The sequence below is a fragment of the Pristis pectinata genome, chromosome 9 (assembly GCF_009764475.1).
Source record: "Pristis pectinata isolate sPriPec2 chromosome 9, sPriPec2.1.pri, whole genome shotgun sequence".
NCBI classification, from domain to species: Eukaryota; Metazoa; Chordata; class Chondrichthyes; order Rhinopristiformes; family Pristidae; genus Pristis; species Pristis pectinata.
This window is the reverse complement of record NC_067413.1, coordinates 91,415-106,795: the sequence shown is the minus strand read 5'-3', so window position 1 is coordinate 106,795 and position 15,381 is coordinate 91,415. Positions and strand designations below refer to the sequence as shown.

General features: G+C 45.3%; 1 protein-coding gene across 1 annotated transcript in view; it reads left to right on the top strand.

Moving 5' to 3' along the window:
* The window catches only part of sspo (SCO-spondin), a 358,698-nt gene that overhangs the window by 264,754 nt on the left and 78,563 nt on the right, over positions 1-15,381 (top strand). The window contains 2 exon segments of the mRNA XM_052023421.1: positions 3,093-3,341; positions 10,307-10,468. Of these exon segments, the coding sequence (XP_051879381.1) occupies positions 3,093-3,341; positions 10,307-10,468 (411 nt within the window).

Genomic DNA, 15,381 nt, shown 5'->3' with positions numbered 1-15,381 from the left:
TGTTAATCAATTAGAATAAATACGAATCAATGTAAATGTCAACCGTATGTCGATGATTTGAGTGTTGATTAATCATTGTTTTATGTTAATGGGGTCAGAACTGAAACCGTTCTTTTCCCGCAGTGTCTGCACAGACGGTTTGATCCAATGCACCAATCACAGCTGCAGAGGTAGGGTCCCAAACTCCACCCCACAGCAGATGGCTACTGCCACTCATTTTGAACTAATGGACAATGAGTGAGTGGTCAATGAGGGAGGAAATGGTCAGTGAGTGAATGAGTGGTCTGAGAGGTGATTGGTCAGTAAAAGGGGAATGGCCATTGAAGAAAAGGTCCATGAGGAAGAAAATGGTAAATGAGTGCTCACTGAATGGACAAATAGACTTAGTGAGGTGATGATCCTAAGTGTTAAGTCAGGACCAACTCGTCAGTAAGTGGTCAGTAAGAGACTGAGTGGTCTGTAAGTGAGTGGTCAACAGGAGTGAGCTGTCAGTGAACCAGAGCAAGTCGACACTGTGTAGTCAGTGAAAGGGTGAGTGATCATCAACTGAAATGGTGAGGAGTGAATGGCCAATGAGTGAGACCATAACAGATGTGTGGTGACTGAGGAACGAACGGTCAGTGCATGAGTGACTCATCAGTGAGATCTCAGTGATTGGGCAATTGGTCACTGAGCGAGGTTATGTTTGGGCAGGTTCTCAGTTAGGTTATGACTGAGGAGTGGTCAGCAGGTAGGTGAGTGCTCAGTTCCTGAGTGCTGGGAAATGGGATTAGCTTGACTATACATCTTGGTCAGCATGGATACATATGACTGAAGGGCCTTTTTCCATACTGTATGACTGTATGAGGTCTCCCCTCAATCTCTGCTTCTCCAGATAAAACAACCCAAGTTTGTCCAACCTCTTCTTATAACTCATACCCTCTAGTCAGGCAGTTTCCTGGTAAACCTCTTCTGCACCCTTTCCAAAGGCTTCACATCCTTCCTGAAATTGAGTGACCAGAACTGCACTCAATACTCCAAGTGTAGCATAACCAAAGTTTTAGATAGCTGCACCATGATTTCCTGACCATTGTACTCAATGCCCTGACCATTGAAGGCAAGCATGCCATATGCCTTCTTTACCACCCTATCTACTTGTGTGGTTTACTGTGGATACCATTATATCGTAACCTTCTGGATCAGCCTTGTCATATACCATACTAAAATCCATGTAGATAACATCACCTGCCCTACCTTCATCAATCGCCTTCGTCACCTCCTCAAAAAATTCAGTCAAGTTAGTAAGACACAACCTGCCCTGCATAAAGCCATGCTGACTGTCCCTAATTAGGCCATGTTTTTCCAAATATCTGTAAGTTCTGTAGAAAGCAGAGGGTTGTGGTGGAAGGAGTGCCCTCGGATTGGAGGGCAGTGACTAGTGGTGTCCCGCAGGGATCGATTCTGGGACCTCTACTTTTTGTAATATTTATAGATGACTTAGATGAGGGGGTGGAAGGCTGGGTTAGTAAGTTTGTGGACAACACTAAGATCGGCTGTGTTGTGGATAGTGTGGAGGGCTGTCGGAACTTACAGAGGGATATTGATAGGATGCAGAGCTGGGCTGACAAGTGGCAGATGGAGTTCAATCCGGAGAAGTGTGAGGTGGTACACTTTGGAAGGACAAACTCCAGGGCAGAGTACAAGGTAAATGGCAAGGTACTTGGCAGTGTAGAGGAGCAGAGGGATCTGGGGGTTCATATTCACGGTTCACTGAAAGTTGCCTCACAGGTGGATAGAGCAGTTAAGAAGGCCTATGGGATGTTATCTTTCATAAATCGTGGGATTGAGTTTAAGAGCCGTGAAGTGATGATGCAGCTTTACAAAACTCTAGTTAGACCACACTTAGAGTACTGTGTTCAGTTTTGGTCGCCGCATTATAGGAAGGATGCGGAGGCATTGGAGAGGGTGCAGAGGAGATTTACCAGGATGCTGCCTGGATTAGAACGTATGGAATATGAGGAGAGGCTTAAGGTGCTAGGGCTTTATTCACTGGAAAGGAGGAGGGTGAGAAGAGACATGATAGAGGTATATAAAATATTGAGAGGAATAGATAGAGTAGACAGCCAGCACCTCCTTCCCAGGGCACCAATGCTCAAGATGAGGGGGCATGGCTTTAAGGTTGTGGGTGGGAGGTTCAGGGGAGATGTCAGAGGAAGGTTTTTCACCCAGAGAGTGGTTGGTGCATGGAATGCACTGCCTGGGGTGGTGGTGGAGGCAGATACATTGGATGGGTTCAAGAGTTTGTTGGATAGGCACATGGAGGAATGTGAGATAGAGGGATATGCGGGAGGAAAAGGTTAGATAGAGTGAGGGTGGTTTGATGGATGGCACAACATGGTGGGCTGAAGGGCCTGTTTTGTGCTGTATGGTTCTATGGTTCTATCCCTAAGAATCCTCTCCAGTAGCTTCCCTACCATTGAAGGGAGACACCAGCCTATAATTTTGTGGATTGTTCTTATTTCCCTTCTCGAACAAAGGAACAACATTGACCACTCTCCAGTCCTCCAGGACCTTTCCTGTGGCTAGTAAGGACACAAAAGTCTTTGTCAAGGCTCTAGCAATCTCCACTCTTCTCTCAAAATCAAGAAAACTGCAGGTTCTGGAAACCTGGATAAATTCTGACAAAGGATCACAGATCCAAAACGTTGACTGTTTCTCTTTCCATAGGTCAGTAAGTGAGGATGTGATTGAGTGAATGGTCAGTATGGGTGTGAATGATGTGAATCAGGCTAAAACTGAGAAGAGGCCAGGGATTGAGTTATAAGTGAGAGAGGCTGTCAGGCAAGTAGTGTGTGACCCGAGACTGTGACTGAGTGAGTGGGCACTGAGTGGTGATCAGTGTGAGAAGTTTGGATTGGGTGAGTGGCCAATGAACGAGTGTTGGTGCGTGAGGCTGTGAATGGATGAGGACTGCAAGTAGAATTCGAGTGAGTGGCTGATAAGTGGTCAGTGGCTGTGTGAATGCTTAGTGACTGAGTGGTCAGTTGGTGAGGTTGGATGCTTCTGAGTACTCAGTGAATAAGATCATTGTTCATTTTGTTGTCATTATTCAGGTGGAGTTGAGCTTAGTGAGTGGTCACACTGGACTGGTTGCTCTTCCTGCATCCCTTGGACTGTCCTGAATGAATCTTCAGCTACTATCTTGCACAAACACCAGCTCAACACCGTAAACATCACCCTGCTCCCTGGTGTGGCCCAGTATTTACTGAGCGAAGAACGGTACCGAGTATGCATGGTGTTGGATTCGGGACAGCCTGTAATCGAGAATCTATGCAGTGAACATCTGGTGGAGAATCGGACCTGTACAAACCTTACAATTTGTAGTGGTAAATGTCTATTTGTTCCAACATTATAAAATCCACTGTCCAATCTTTAATTATCCATTCCTGGTGTGTTTTCAAATATGATTATGTTCTCCATTTAAAAAAATACTCAGGAACTCAATACAATTAATATTACTAGAAGAAATGAACCAGGACTAAGGTCGGCCAAATCCAATGGAGGTAATGTCCTGCACCACAGGGTTCTAAAAGAGGTAGATGCAGATGTACTTGGATACACTAAACTGTGGTTCTCCAAACTTCTCATATAATGAGTTCCAGTGGATTGAAAGCACCAAATAGAACTACCCCACCCCAGTAGTCAGCAGGAAATAGAAAAGCAAATATGTAGGGAGATCACAGATAGTTGTAAGAATAATAGGGTTGTAATAGTAGTGGATTTTAATATTCCAAGCGTTGATTGGGAATGCCATAGTGTTAAGGGCTCAGATGGTGAGGAATTTGTTAAGTGTGTTCAGGGCAAATTTGTTAATATATAGATGTCTCTACTGGAGAAGAGGCAAAACTCAGCCTTCTGTTGGGAAGTAAGGCAGGGCAAGTGACTAAAGTCTTAGTGGGGGAGCACTTTGGGGCCAGTGACAATAATTCTATTAGTTTTAAAATAGTTATGGAGAAGGATAGGACTGGTCCACAAGTTAAAATACTAAATTGGGGAAAGGCCAATTTAGATAGTATTAGACAGGAAATTTCAACAGTTGTTTGGTAAAGGCTCATCAGGTAAGTGGGAAGGTTTTACAAGTGAGACAGTGAGAGTTCAAGGCCCACATGTTCCTGTTAGAGTGAAGGACAAGGCTGTCAGGAATAGGGGACCCTGAATGACAAGATGACTTTGGCAAAAAGGGTAAAGGAAACTCCAAAGAGATTCTATAAGTATACTAAGGACAAAAGAAAAACTAGGAAAAGAAGAGGGCATCTTAAAGATCATCAAAGTTATCTATTTGTGGAGTTACATGAGATGGGTGAAGTCTTTAATGAATATTTCTCATCTGTATTTACTGTTATTTAAGAAAACGAGCAAGGAAATGTCTAGGAACTACAGGCCAGTGAGCCTAACACCAGTGGTGGGTAAGTTATTGGAGGGGATTCTGAGAGAAAGGATCTACATGCGTTTTGGAAAAGCAAGGACTGATTAGGGATAGTCAGCATGGCTTTGTGTGTAGGAAATCATATCTCACAAATTTGGTTGAGTTTTTTGAAGTGACCAAAAAGGTGGATGAGGGAAGTGTGTTTGACATTGTACATGAGGTCTTTAGCAGGCCTTTGACAAGGTCCCACATGGTGGGCCAGTACACATGGGATGCAGGGAGATACAACTGGATAAAAAATTGGCTTGATGGGAGGAGTCAGAGGGTGGTAGTGGAGGGTTGTTTTTCAGATTGGAGGCCTGTGATCAGCAGTGTGCTGCAGGGATAGGTGCTGGGTCCACTGTTGTTCGTCATCTATATTAATGATTTGGATGAGAATGTAAGTAGCTTGGTTCGTAAGTTTGCAGATGACACTACAATTGGTGTAGTGGACAGTGAAGAAAATTATCTAAGGTTACAACACGATATTGATCAACTGAAGAATGGCAGATGGAGTTTAATTCAAATGAATGCAAGGTGTTGCATTTTATTTAAGACCAAGCAGTAAATGGTAGGGCCCCAAGGACTGTTGTAGGTACATATTTCCTTGAAAGTGGTGATACAGGTCTTATTGCATTTGTACAGGGCCTTGATGAAACTGCATCTGGAGAATCGTACACAGCTGTGGTCTGCTTCCCTCAGAGATGATGTAATTGACATAGAGGGAACACAATAAAGATTCACCAGGCTGTTTCCAGAACAGTGGAGTTGTTGTATGAGCAGAGGTTATATTAGACTGGACAGCTTTATAAAACTCTGGTTAGGCTGCATCTGGAGTATTGCATTTAATTCTGGTTGCCCCATTATAGAAAAGATATGGAGGCTTTGGAGAGGGTGCAGATGCTGCCTGGATTAGAGGTCATGTGCTTTGAGGAGATGTTGCCAAACTTGAGTTGTTTTCCCTGGAAGGGTGGAGACTGAGGAGGTAGAAGTTTAGAATTGGAAGAGAAAAACAGAGGGAGGAACAGAGGGATCTTGGAGTCCATGTCCATAGATCCCTCAAGGTTGCCACACAGGTTAATTGGGTTGTTAAGAAGGTGTATGGAGTGTTGGCCTTCATTAGTCTGGGAGTTCAAGAGCCACGAGGTAATGTTGCAGCTCTATAGAACTCTGGTCAGACCACACTTGGAGTATTTTGTTCAGTTCTGGTCACCTCATTATAGGAAGGATGTGGAAGCTTTAGAGAAGGTGCAGAGGAGATTTACCAGGATATTGCCTGGAATGGAGAGCATATCTTATGAGGATAGATTGAGTGAGCTAGGGCTTTTCTCTTTGGAGAGGAGGAGGATGAGAGGTGACTTAATAGAGGTGTACAAGATGATAAGAGACACACATCGAGTGGACAGTCAGAGACTTTTTCATAGAAACATAGAAAAACTACAGCACAATTCAGGCCCTTCAGCCCACAAAGCTGTGCCGAACATGTACCTACCCTAGAAATTACTAGGCTTATCCATAGCCCTCAATTTTGCTCAGCTCCATGTACCTATCTAACAGTGTCTTGAAAGACCCTATCGTATCCGCCTCCACCACCGTTTCCAGCAGCCCATTCCACTCACTCACCACTCTCTGAGTAAAAAACTTACCCCTGACATCTCTATATCTACTCCCCAGCACCTTAAACCTATGTCCTCTTGTGGCCACCAATTCAGCCCTGGGGAAAAGCCTCTGACTATCTACTCTATCAATACCACTCATCATCTTATATACCTCTGTCAGGTCCCCCCTCATCCTCCATCTCCCCAAGGAGAAAAGGCCGAGTTCCCTCAACCTGCTTTCATAAGGCATGCTTCGCATTCCAGGCAGCATCCTTGTAAATCTCCTCTGCACCCTCTCTATGGCTTCCACATCTTTCCTGTAGTGAGGCGACCAGAACTGAGCACAGTACTCCAAGTGGGGTCTGACCAGGGACCTATATAGTTGCAACAATACCTCTTGGCTCCTAAATTCAATCCCCCGATTGATGAAGGACAATACACCATATGCCTTCTTAACCACAGAGTCAACCTGTGCAGCCGCTTTGAGCGTCCTATGGACTCGGACCCCAAGATCCCTCTGATCCTCCACACTGCCAGGAGTCCAAGGGTGACAATGGCTAACATGAGGGGACATAATTTTAAGGTGATTGGAGGAAGGTATAAGGGGGATATCAGGGGTAAGTTTTTTTACACAGAGAGTGGTGGGTGCGTGGAACACACTGCCGGCAGAGGTTGTGGGGGCAGATATATTAGGGACATTTAAGATACTCTTAGATAGACACATGACTGATAGAAAAATGGAGGGTTGTGTGGGAGGGAAGGGTTAAACCATAGAACAATACAGCACAATACAGGCCCTTTGGCCCACCATGTTGTGCCGACCTTCAAACCACTCCTAAGACCATCTAACCCCTTCCTCCCACATATCCCTCTATCTTAAATTCCTCCATATGCTTATCTTACAATCTCTTGAACTTGACCAGCGTATCAGCCTGAACCACCACCCCAGGCAGCGCATTTCATGCACCTACCAATCTCTGGGAGAAAAACCTCCACCTGACGTCTCCCTTGAACTTTCTCCCCCATTACCTTAAAGCCATGCCCTCTTGTATTGAGCATTGGTGCCCTGGAAAAGACGAGCTGGCTGTCCACTCTATCTTAATATTTTGTATACCTCTATCATGTCTCCCCTCACCCTCCTTCTCTCCAGTGAGACTAGCCCTAGCTCCTTTAGTCTCTCCTCATAATCCATACTTTCTAATCCAGGCAGCATCCTGGTAAATCTCCTCTGCACCCTTTCCAACACCTCAACATCCTTCCTATAATGAGGTGACCAGAACTGGACACAGTGCTCTAAGTGTGGTCTAACCAGAGTTTTGTAAAGCTGCATCATTACTTCGCGGCTCTTAAACTCGATCCCACGACTTATGAAAGCTAACATCCCATAAACTTTCTTAACTACCCTATCCACCTGTGAGGCAACTTTCAGTGCTGTAGATATGAACCCCCAGATCCCTCTGCTCCTCTACACTGCCCAGAATCCTGCCATTTACCTCGTATTCCGCCTTGGAGTTTGTCCTTCCAAAGTGTACCACCTCACACTTCTCCAGATTAAACTCCATCTGCCACTTGTCAGCCCAGCTCTGCATCCTATCAATCTCCATCTGTAAGCTTCGACAGCCCTCCACACTATCCACAACACCACCGATCTTTGTGTCATCTGCAAACTTGCCAACCCATCCTTCCACCCCCTCATCTAAGTCATTAATAAATATCACAAAAAGTAGAGGTCCCAGAACCGATCCCTGTGGGACACCACTAGTCACAGCCCTCCAATCTGAATGCAGTCCCTCCACCACAACCCTCTGCTTTCTACAGGCAAGCCAATTCTGAATCCACACGGCCAAGCCTCCCTGGATCCCTTGGCCTCTGACCTTCTGAAGAAGCCTACCATGTGGAACCTTGTCAAATGCCTTACTAAAATCCATGTAGACCACATCTACTGCACTACCCTCATCAATCTTCCTGGTCATCTCAAAGAACCCTATCAGGCTAGTGAGGCAAGATCTTCCCTTCACAAATCCATGCTGGCTGTCCCTAATCAGTCCATGATTCTCTAAATGATCATAGATCCTATCTCTTAGAATCCTTTCTAGCAGCTTACCCACCACAGACGTAAGGCTCACTGGCCTGTAATTCCCTGGACTATCCCTACTACCTTTTTTGAATAAGGGGACAACATTCGCCACCCTCCAATCCTCCAGTACCATCCCCGTGGACAACGAGGTCTCAAAGGTCCTAGTCTACGGTTCAGCAATCTCCTCGCTAGCAAGTGCAACCCGTCCTCTTTGAACAAGTCATACCTGCCCCAAAAGAGGCCCCAATGATCCAGAAAACTGAATCCCTGCTCCTTACTCCAATCCCTCAACCACGCATTTAACCTCTTCCTCATTCTGTTCCTATACCCACTGTCGCTTAGCACAGGCAGTAATCCGGAAATTACTACCTTTGAGGTCCTGCTTCTCAACTTCCTTCCTAATTCTCTATAGTCTCTTTTCAGGACCTCATTCCTTTCCCTACCTATGTCATTGGTACCAATATGTACCACAACCTCTGGCTGTTCTCCCTCCCCCTTCAGGATATCTTGGACGCGATCTGAAACATCCCAGACCCTGGCACCTGGGAGACAAACTACCTTTCCTGCGTCCACAGAATCGCTTGTCTGCCCACCTAACTATAGAGTCCCCTATCACTAGTGCCCTCCTCACTCCTTCCCTACCAATCTGAGCCACAGGGCCGGACTCCATGCCAGAGAGACTGCCACTGTTGCTTCCCCCAGGTAGGCTGTCTCCCCCAACAGTACTCAAGCAGGAGTACTTATTGTCAAGGGGTACAGCCACAGGGGTACTCTCTAGTACCTGACTCTTCCCCTTCCCCTTCCCCTTCCCCTTCCCCCTCCTGACTGTGACCCAACTGCCTGATTCCGATGTTCCTGGCGTGACCACCTGCCTATAACTCCTCTCTATCACCTCCTCACTCTCCCTGACCAGACATAGGTCATCAAGCTGCATCTCCTGTTCCCTAACATGGTCCCTCAGAAGCTGCAGCTCGACACACCGGGTGCAGACATAGCCTTCCCGGAGGCAGGGAGACTCCGGGAACTCCCACATCTGACACTGAGTACAGGAAACCGCACTCATACTCCTTCCTTAACTCAAGTCACCTACCTTTCCTCGCCCCTTAACGCCTAAGCCCCTTGAGCCAAAGCCCAGAACACTCTGCTACCTCTCACTCAGCTGCCCGCTCCGACGCTGTCCAGTGGATATGGCGGTTGGCTTTTTAAACTGTCCGCGCCGCGCCTGCGCAGTCCAGCCCCCACTCTACCACTTAAAACTTTTACACCCTTATGAAAACACTAACCCTAATAAATTACAACCCTATTAAAAACTAAGCCTTATACTTAAAACCCTAATAAAAAGAAAAAGAAAAACTTATCTGCTCCGAAGCGAAGCCAATTTGGGACCAGTGGGTTAATTTCAGAATAAGGGGCACGTCATTAGGACTGAAATGACAAGAATTTTTTCACTCAGAAGTCAGTGATCTTGGAATCCTCTACCCTGGAGAGCTGTTATTTATTGCATTCAGAATGTGGATCGATGGATTTCTGGATATTGGAGGAATTAAGGCTGATGGTGATAGTGTAGGAAAGTGATGATGAGGTACAGTACCAGCCATGACCTTGTTGAATTACAAAGCAGGGCCACAGGCTGAATGGCTAACTCCTGCTTCTATTTCTTCGAGTCCTTGAGCAATACAGCATGGATGCAGACCCTTCGGCCCAATCAGTCCATGCTGACCATGGTGTCCACCCAGCTCATCCCAATTTCCTGCTTTCGGCCATATCCCTCCAAGCCCCACCCCTCCATGTACCTATCCAAGTGTTTCTCAAATGATACTATCGTACCTGCCTCACCCACTTCCTCTGGCAGCTCATTCCATATACTCACCACCCTCTGCGTGAAAAAGTCAGGTCCATTTTAAATCTTTCCCCCTCACCCTAAACCTGTGCCCCCTTGTGTTGTTCTCCCCTACCCTGGGGAAAGGCTGCTACCATCCACCCTATCTATGCCTCTCATAATTTAAAAAAATATATTTCTTTATTTTTCTTATTAATTAGTCTCTGCAATTTAATTATCACCTGGAAGGTTTCTTTAACTGTTCTTTTCCTCCTTATCTACAAATAATGTGTGTTCCTCTCTCCTTCTGTTCCCTGCCACCTGTCCTCTGTACAGCATCACTACCTCTGTGCCTACATTTATTTCAGATGATTGTTCCTGGGGTTCCTGGGGTCTATGGAGTCCATGCCGTGAGCCTTGCAGTGGTGGATTCCGTATCAGGCAACGCCGCCTCACTCGTGCACAAGACACAGCGAACTGTCAAGAACCCAAGTTCCAATCGGAAAGTTGCAATACTGCCATGTGCCCAGGTGATGGAGCAATGAATTAATGTTAAACATTGTAAAAGGCTATTGTATGTAGGTAATTGTCTATCGCATCATAAATGAGATTGGCAAGTAACAGTCACATTCCCAGAATGGTTTATGATGAGACATCAATTACAAAGATATGGTATTGGTTTATTATTGTCACATGTACTGAGATACAGTGAAAAACTTAGTTTTGCAAGCCATCCATACTGATCATTTCAAGAACATAAGTACTTTGAGATAGTACAAGGGAAAAGCAGTAACAGAATTTACAGGTTACATTTATAGAGAAAGTGCAGTACAGGTAAACAATAAGGTGCAAGGGCCATGACAAGGTAGACTGTGAGGTCAAGAGTTCATCTTGAATGTACAAGAGGTCCGTTCAAGAGTCTTATAACAGAAGGATAGAATATGTCCTTGAGCCTGGTGGCACGTGTTTTCAAGTTTTTGTATCTTCTGCCCAATGGTAGGGGGGAGAAGAGAGAATGTCCAGGCTGGGAGGGGTCTTTGTTTATGTTGGCTGCTTTACCGAGGCAGTGAGAAGTGTAGTCAGGTTCCGTGGAGGGGAGGCTGGTTTCCGTGATGTACTGAGCTGTGTCCACAACTCTGCAGTTTCTTGTGGTCGTGGGCAGAGTAGTTGCCATACCAAGACGTGATGCATCCAGATAGGATGCTTTCCATGGTGCATCTGTAAAAATTGGTGAGGGTCAACAGGGACTTGCCAAATTTGCTTAGCCTTCTAAAGAAGCAGAGGCACTGGTGCGCTTTCTTGACCACAGCATTCACGTGGTTGGACCAGGACATGCTATTGGTGATGTTTGCACCTAGGAACTTGAAGCTCTCAACCATCTCCACCACAGCACCATTGATACATACAGGAGTGTGTGCACCACCCCCCACCCCTCTCCTGAAGTCAATGACCAGCTCTTTTATTTTGCTGACATTGAGGGAAAAGTCATTGTCATAACACTATGCTACCAGACTCTCCTCCCTCCTTCCTGTACTCCAACTCTTCGTGTCAATGGGTGTCTTCACTTCAGGGATATTAAGATCCTAAAGTAAGATCCTTGCACCAAGAAATGGCGCAAATAAGGCCAGGAATAGAATCTTAATATTCTGAAGAGATGGTGTGATGGTAAGAATTAGTTTTGGTACCATTCCAAATAGAAAGGAAAATCTATTTGGTTCCAGCACTATTTGGCTTGAGGAATGGAGGGTGATAATATTTCTGGGGTAGCATGTTTTTTTAAAAAAGAGCTTCAATTAATAAAGAGGAATAAGGAAGAAAATTGTCCCCAAAAATTAGAGTTATGTCACATTATACGACTTCAATTACCCAAATATAGATAGAGTTAAATGATACAGAAACAGGCCCTTCAGCCCAACTTGCCCATGTCAACCGAAGTGCCTTTCTGAGTTAGTCCCATTTGCCTGCATCTGGCCCATATCCCTCTGAACCTTTCCTACCCATGTACCTGTCTTTTAACTGTTGTAATTGTACCTGCCTCTACCACTTCCTCTGGCAGGTCATTCCATATATCCACCACCCACTGTGTGAAAAACTTGTGCCTCAGATCCCCTTTAAATCTTTTCCCGCTCACCTTATACCTCTGCCCTCTAGTTTTAGATTCCCCTACTCTGGGGAAAAATACTGTGACAATCCACAATACTCCAAATATGGTCTCTCAAACATCTCGTACAGTTGTAACATGACATCCCAACTCTTGTAATAAATGCCCCATTTGATGAAGGCCAGCATGCCAAACACCTTCTTCACCACTTTGTCTACCTGTGTCATCACTTCCAGGGAACTATGTACTTGTACCCCCAGGTCTTTCTGTTCCACAGCAATCCCCAGGGCCCTGCCATGCACTGTGTATATCCTACTATGGTTTAACTTCCTAAAATGCATCTCTTCACAATTATTCAAGTTAAATTCCATCTGCCATTACTTGACCCACTTTACCAGTTGGTCTAGATCCTGTTGTAACCTTAGACAACCTTCTGCACTGTCCACTACTCAACCAATTTTGATGTTACTCATAAATTTACTAATCATGCCACCTACTGTACATTCTCATCCAAGTTGTTAATATATGTGACAAACAACGGTGGACCCAGCACCAATCCCTGTGGCACACCGCTGGTTACAGGTGTCCAATCTGAAAAACAACCCTCCACTGCCACCTTCTGACTCCTTCCACCAAGCCAGTTTTATGTCCAATTGGCTAACTCACCCTGGATACCATGTGATCTAACCTTCCACACCAGCCTTGTCAAGGCCCTTGTCAAGGCCGTGCTAAAATCCTTGTAGACAACACTTACCACCCTTCCCTCATCAATCCTATTGGTCACCTCTTCAAAAAAACTCAATTAAATTTGTGAGACACATTTTCCGATGCAAAAAGCCATGCTGACCATCATAATCAGTTCTTGTAGTTCTAAATGCAAACAGATCCTGTCTCTCAGAATTCCCAACAGTAACTTTCCCACCACTGATTTTAGGCTCACCGGTCTATAGACCCCTGGCTTGTCCTTGCAGCCCTTCTTAAATATACAATATTATCCACCTTCCTCTCTTCCAGTACCTGACCCATGGCTAAGGAAGATACAAAAATCTCTTCCAGGGCTCCAGCAATTATTCCCTAGCTTCCCATAATGTCCTAGGGTACACTTGGTCAGACCCCAAGGATTTATCCACCTTTATGTGTCTCAACACCATCAGCACCTCCTGTTTTGTAATGTCAATGTTTCAGAATATCACTGTTCTCTTTCCTGAATTCTTTAGCTTCCATTACCTTCTCCCCAGTAAATATAGACACAAAGCATTCATTTAAGACCTCGCCCAGCTCCTGTGGCTCCACATATAGACGATCACACTGATCCTTAAGTGGACCTATTCTCTTCCTAGGTACCCTTTTGCACAATATACGTATAGAATCTCTTGGGAATCTCCTTTACCTTATCTGCCAGAGCTATCTAATGTCCTCTTCTTGCCCTCCTGTTTTCCCTCTTCCTTCCATTACACTCCTCATGGGATTCACTTGATGATACCTGACATGCGCCTTTTTCCTGTCCAGAGCATCAATATCTCTTGTCAGCCAGGGTTTCCTAATCCTGCCAACCTTGCCCTTCACTCCAACAGAAATATGCTGTACCTAAACTCTCCCTGTCTCACTCTTAAAAGCCTCCCACTTGCCAGCCATCCCTCTACCTGCTAATGGCATCCTCCAATCTTTAACTTGTGGACCGGTCCTAGCTTTTTTCCATAACTATTTTAAAACTAGTAGAATTATGGTTACTGGTCGCAAAGTGCTCCCTCACTGACATTTCTGTCACTTGCCCAGCCTCATCTCCCAGTAGGAGGTCATGTGTTGTCCCCTCTCCAATAGGGCAATCTGCATATTGCTTGAGAAAATTTCCCTGGGCACACTTAACTAATTCTGCTCCATCCAAGCCCTCAGCACTATGGCAGTCCTGGTCAATATTAGGGAAGTTAAAATCACCTACTATTACAATCCTATCATTCCTACGACTATCTGCAGTCTCCCTACATATTTGCTCCTCTGATGCCTGTGGACTATTGGGACTCCTATACAATTTCATCAAAGTGATCACCCCTTTCTTATTTCTGAGTTCCACCCTCATACCCTCACTGTACATTCTCCCAGGAATACCCTCTCAAAGTACCACCATGATATTCTCCCTTATCAGAAACATGACTCCCCCTCCTCTAACCTCCACCTCTATCACACCTGTATCATCAGTACGTAGAGCACTGAACTGCCAGTCTTGCTCATCCCTCAACCATGTTTATGTAATAGCTATAACATCCCAGTCCCATGTGCGTATCCATGGCCTGAGTTTGTCTGCCTTCCCGGTCAGGCTTCTTGCAGTAAAATAAATGCAGTTTGGTCTATCAGACGTTCCTCACTCCCTGCAGTGTTCCACCTGTCCACCGATTGGACTTGCTTCCTTTAATTTCTATATTTGCCTGAACTTCCTTATCTGCCACACTGCTACTATCTTCTGTCATTTTCCTGGAAATTAACTAAATCTTCCTCCTGATATTTGTTAGAAGCATCCTTATTTTGTCATTTGGAATGTGTGTGGATACCTTAGTTACCCAACCTTCAAAGAATCATGGAAATGTACAGCACAGAAACAGGCCCTACTATTACAACCCCATCATTCCTACAGCTATCTGCAATCTCCCTACATATTTGCTCCTCTGATGCCTGTGGACTATTGGGACTCCCATACAAATCCATCAAAGTGATCATGCCTTTCTTATTTCTGAGTTCCACCCACATATCCTCACTGTATGCTCTCCCAGGAATACCCTCCATGCCGACCATGATGCCTATCTCAGCTAATCCCATTTGACTGCATGAGGCCTGTATCCTTTTACTCCTTTCTAATCCAAGCACCTGTACAAACACCTTTTCAACGTTGTAATTGTATCTGCCTTCACCATCTCCTCTGGCAGCTCATTCCATATAAAAAAAATCACCCTCCTGTGTGAAAAAAGACTCTGACAATCTGACAATCTAGGGTCGAGAGCTTCAAGTTCCCGGGAGTGAACATCACCAACAGCCTGTCCTGGTCAAATCATGTAGATGCCACGGCCAGGAAAGCTCACCAGCACCTCTACTTCCTCAGGAGGCTAAAGAAATTTGCTTTGTCCCCTTTGACTCTCACCAGCTTTTACTGATGCACCATAGAAAGCATCCTATCTGGATGCATCACAGTTTGGTACGGCAACTGCTCTGTCCAGGACCGCAAGAAACTGCAGTTGTGGACACAGCCCAGCGCATCACGGACACCAGCCTCCCCTCTTTGGACTCTGTCTTTACCTCTCGCTGTCTTGATTATACCTCCAGCATAATCAAAGACCCCACCCACCTGGGACA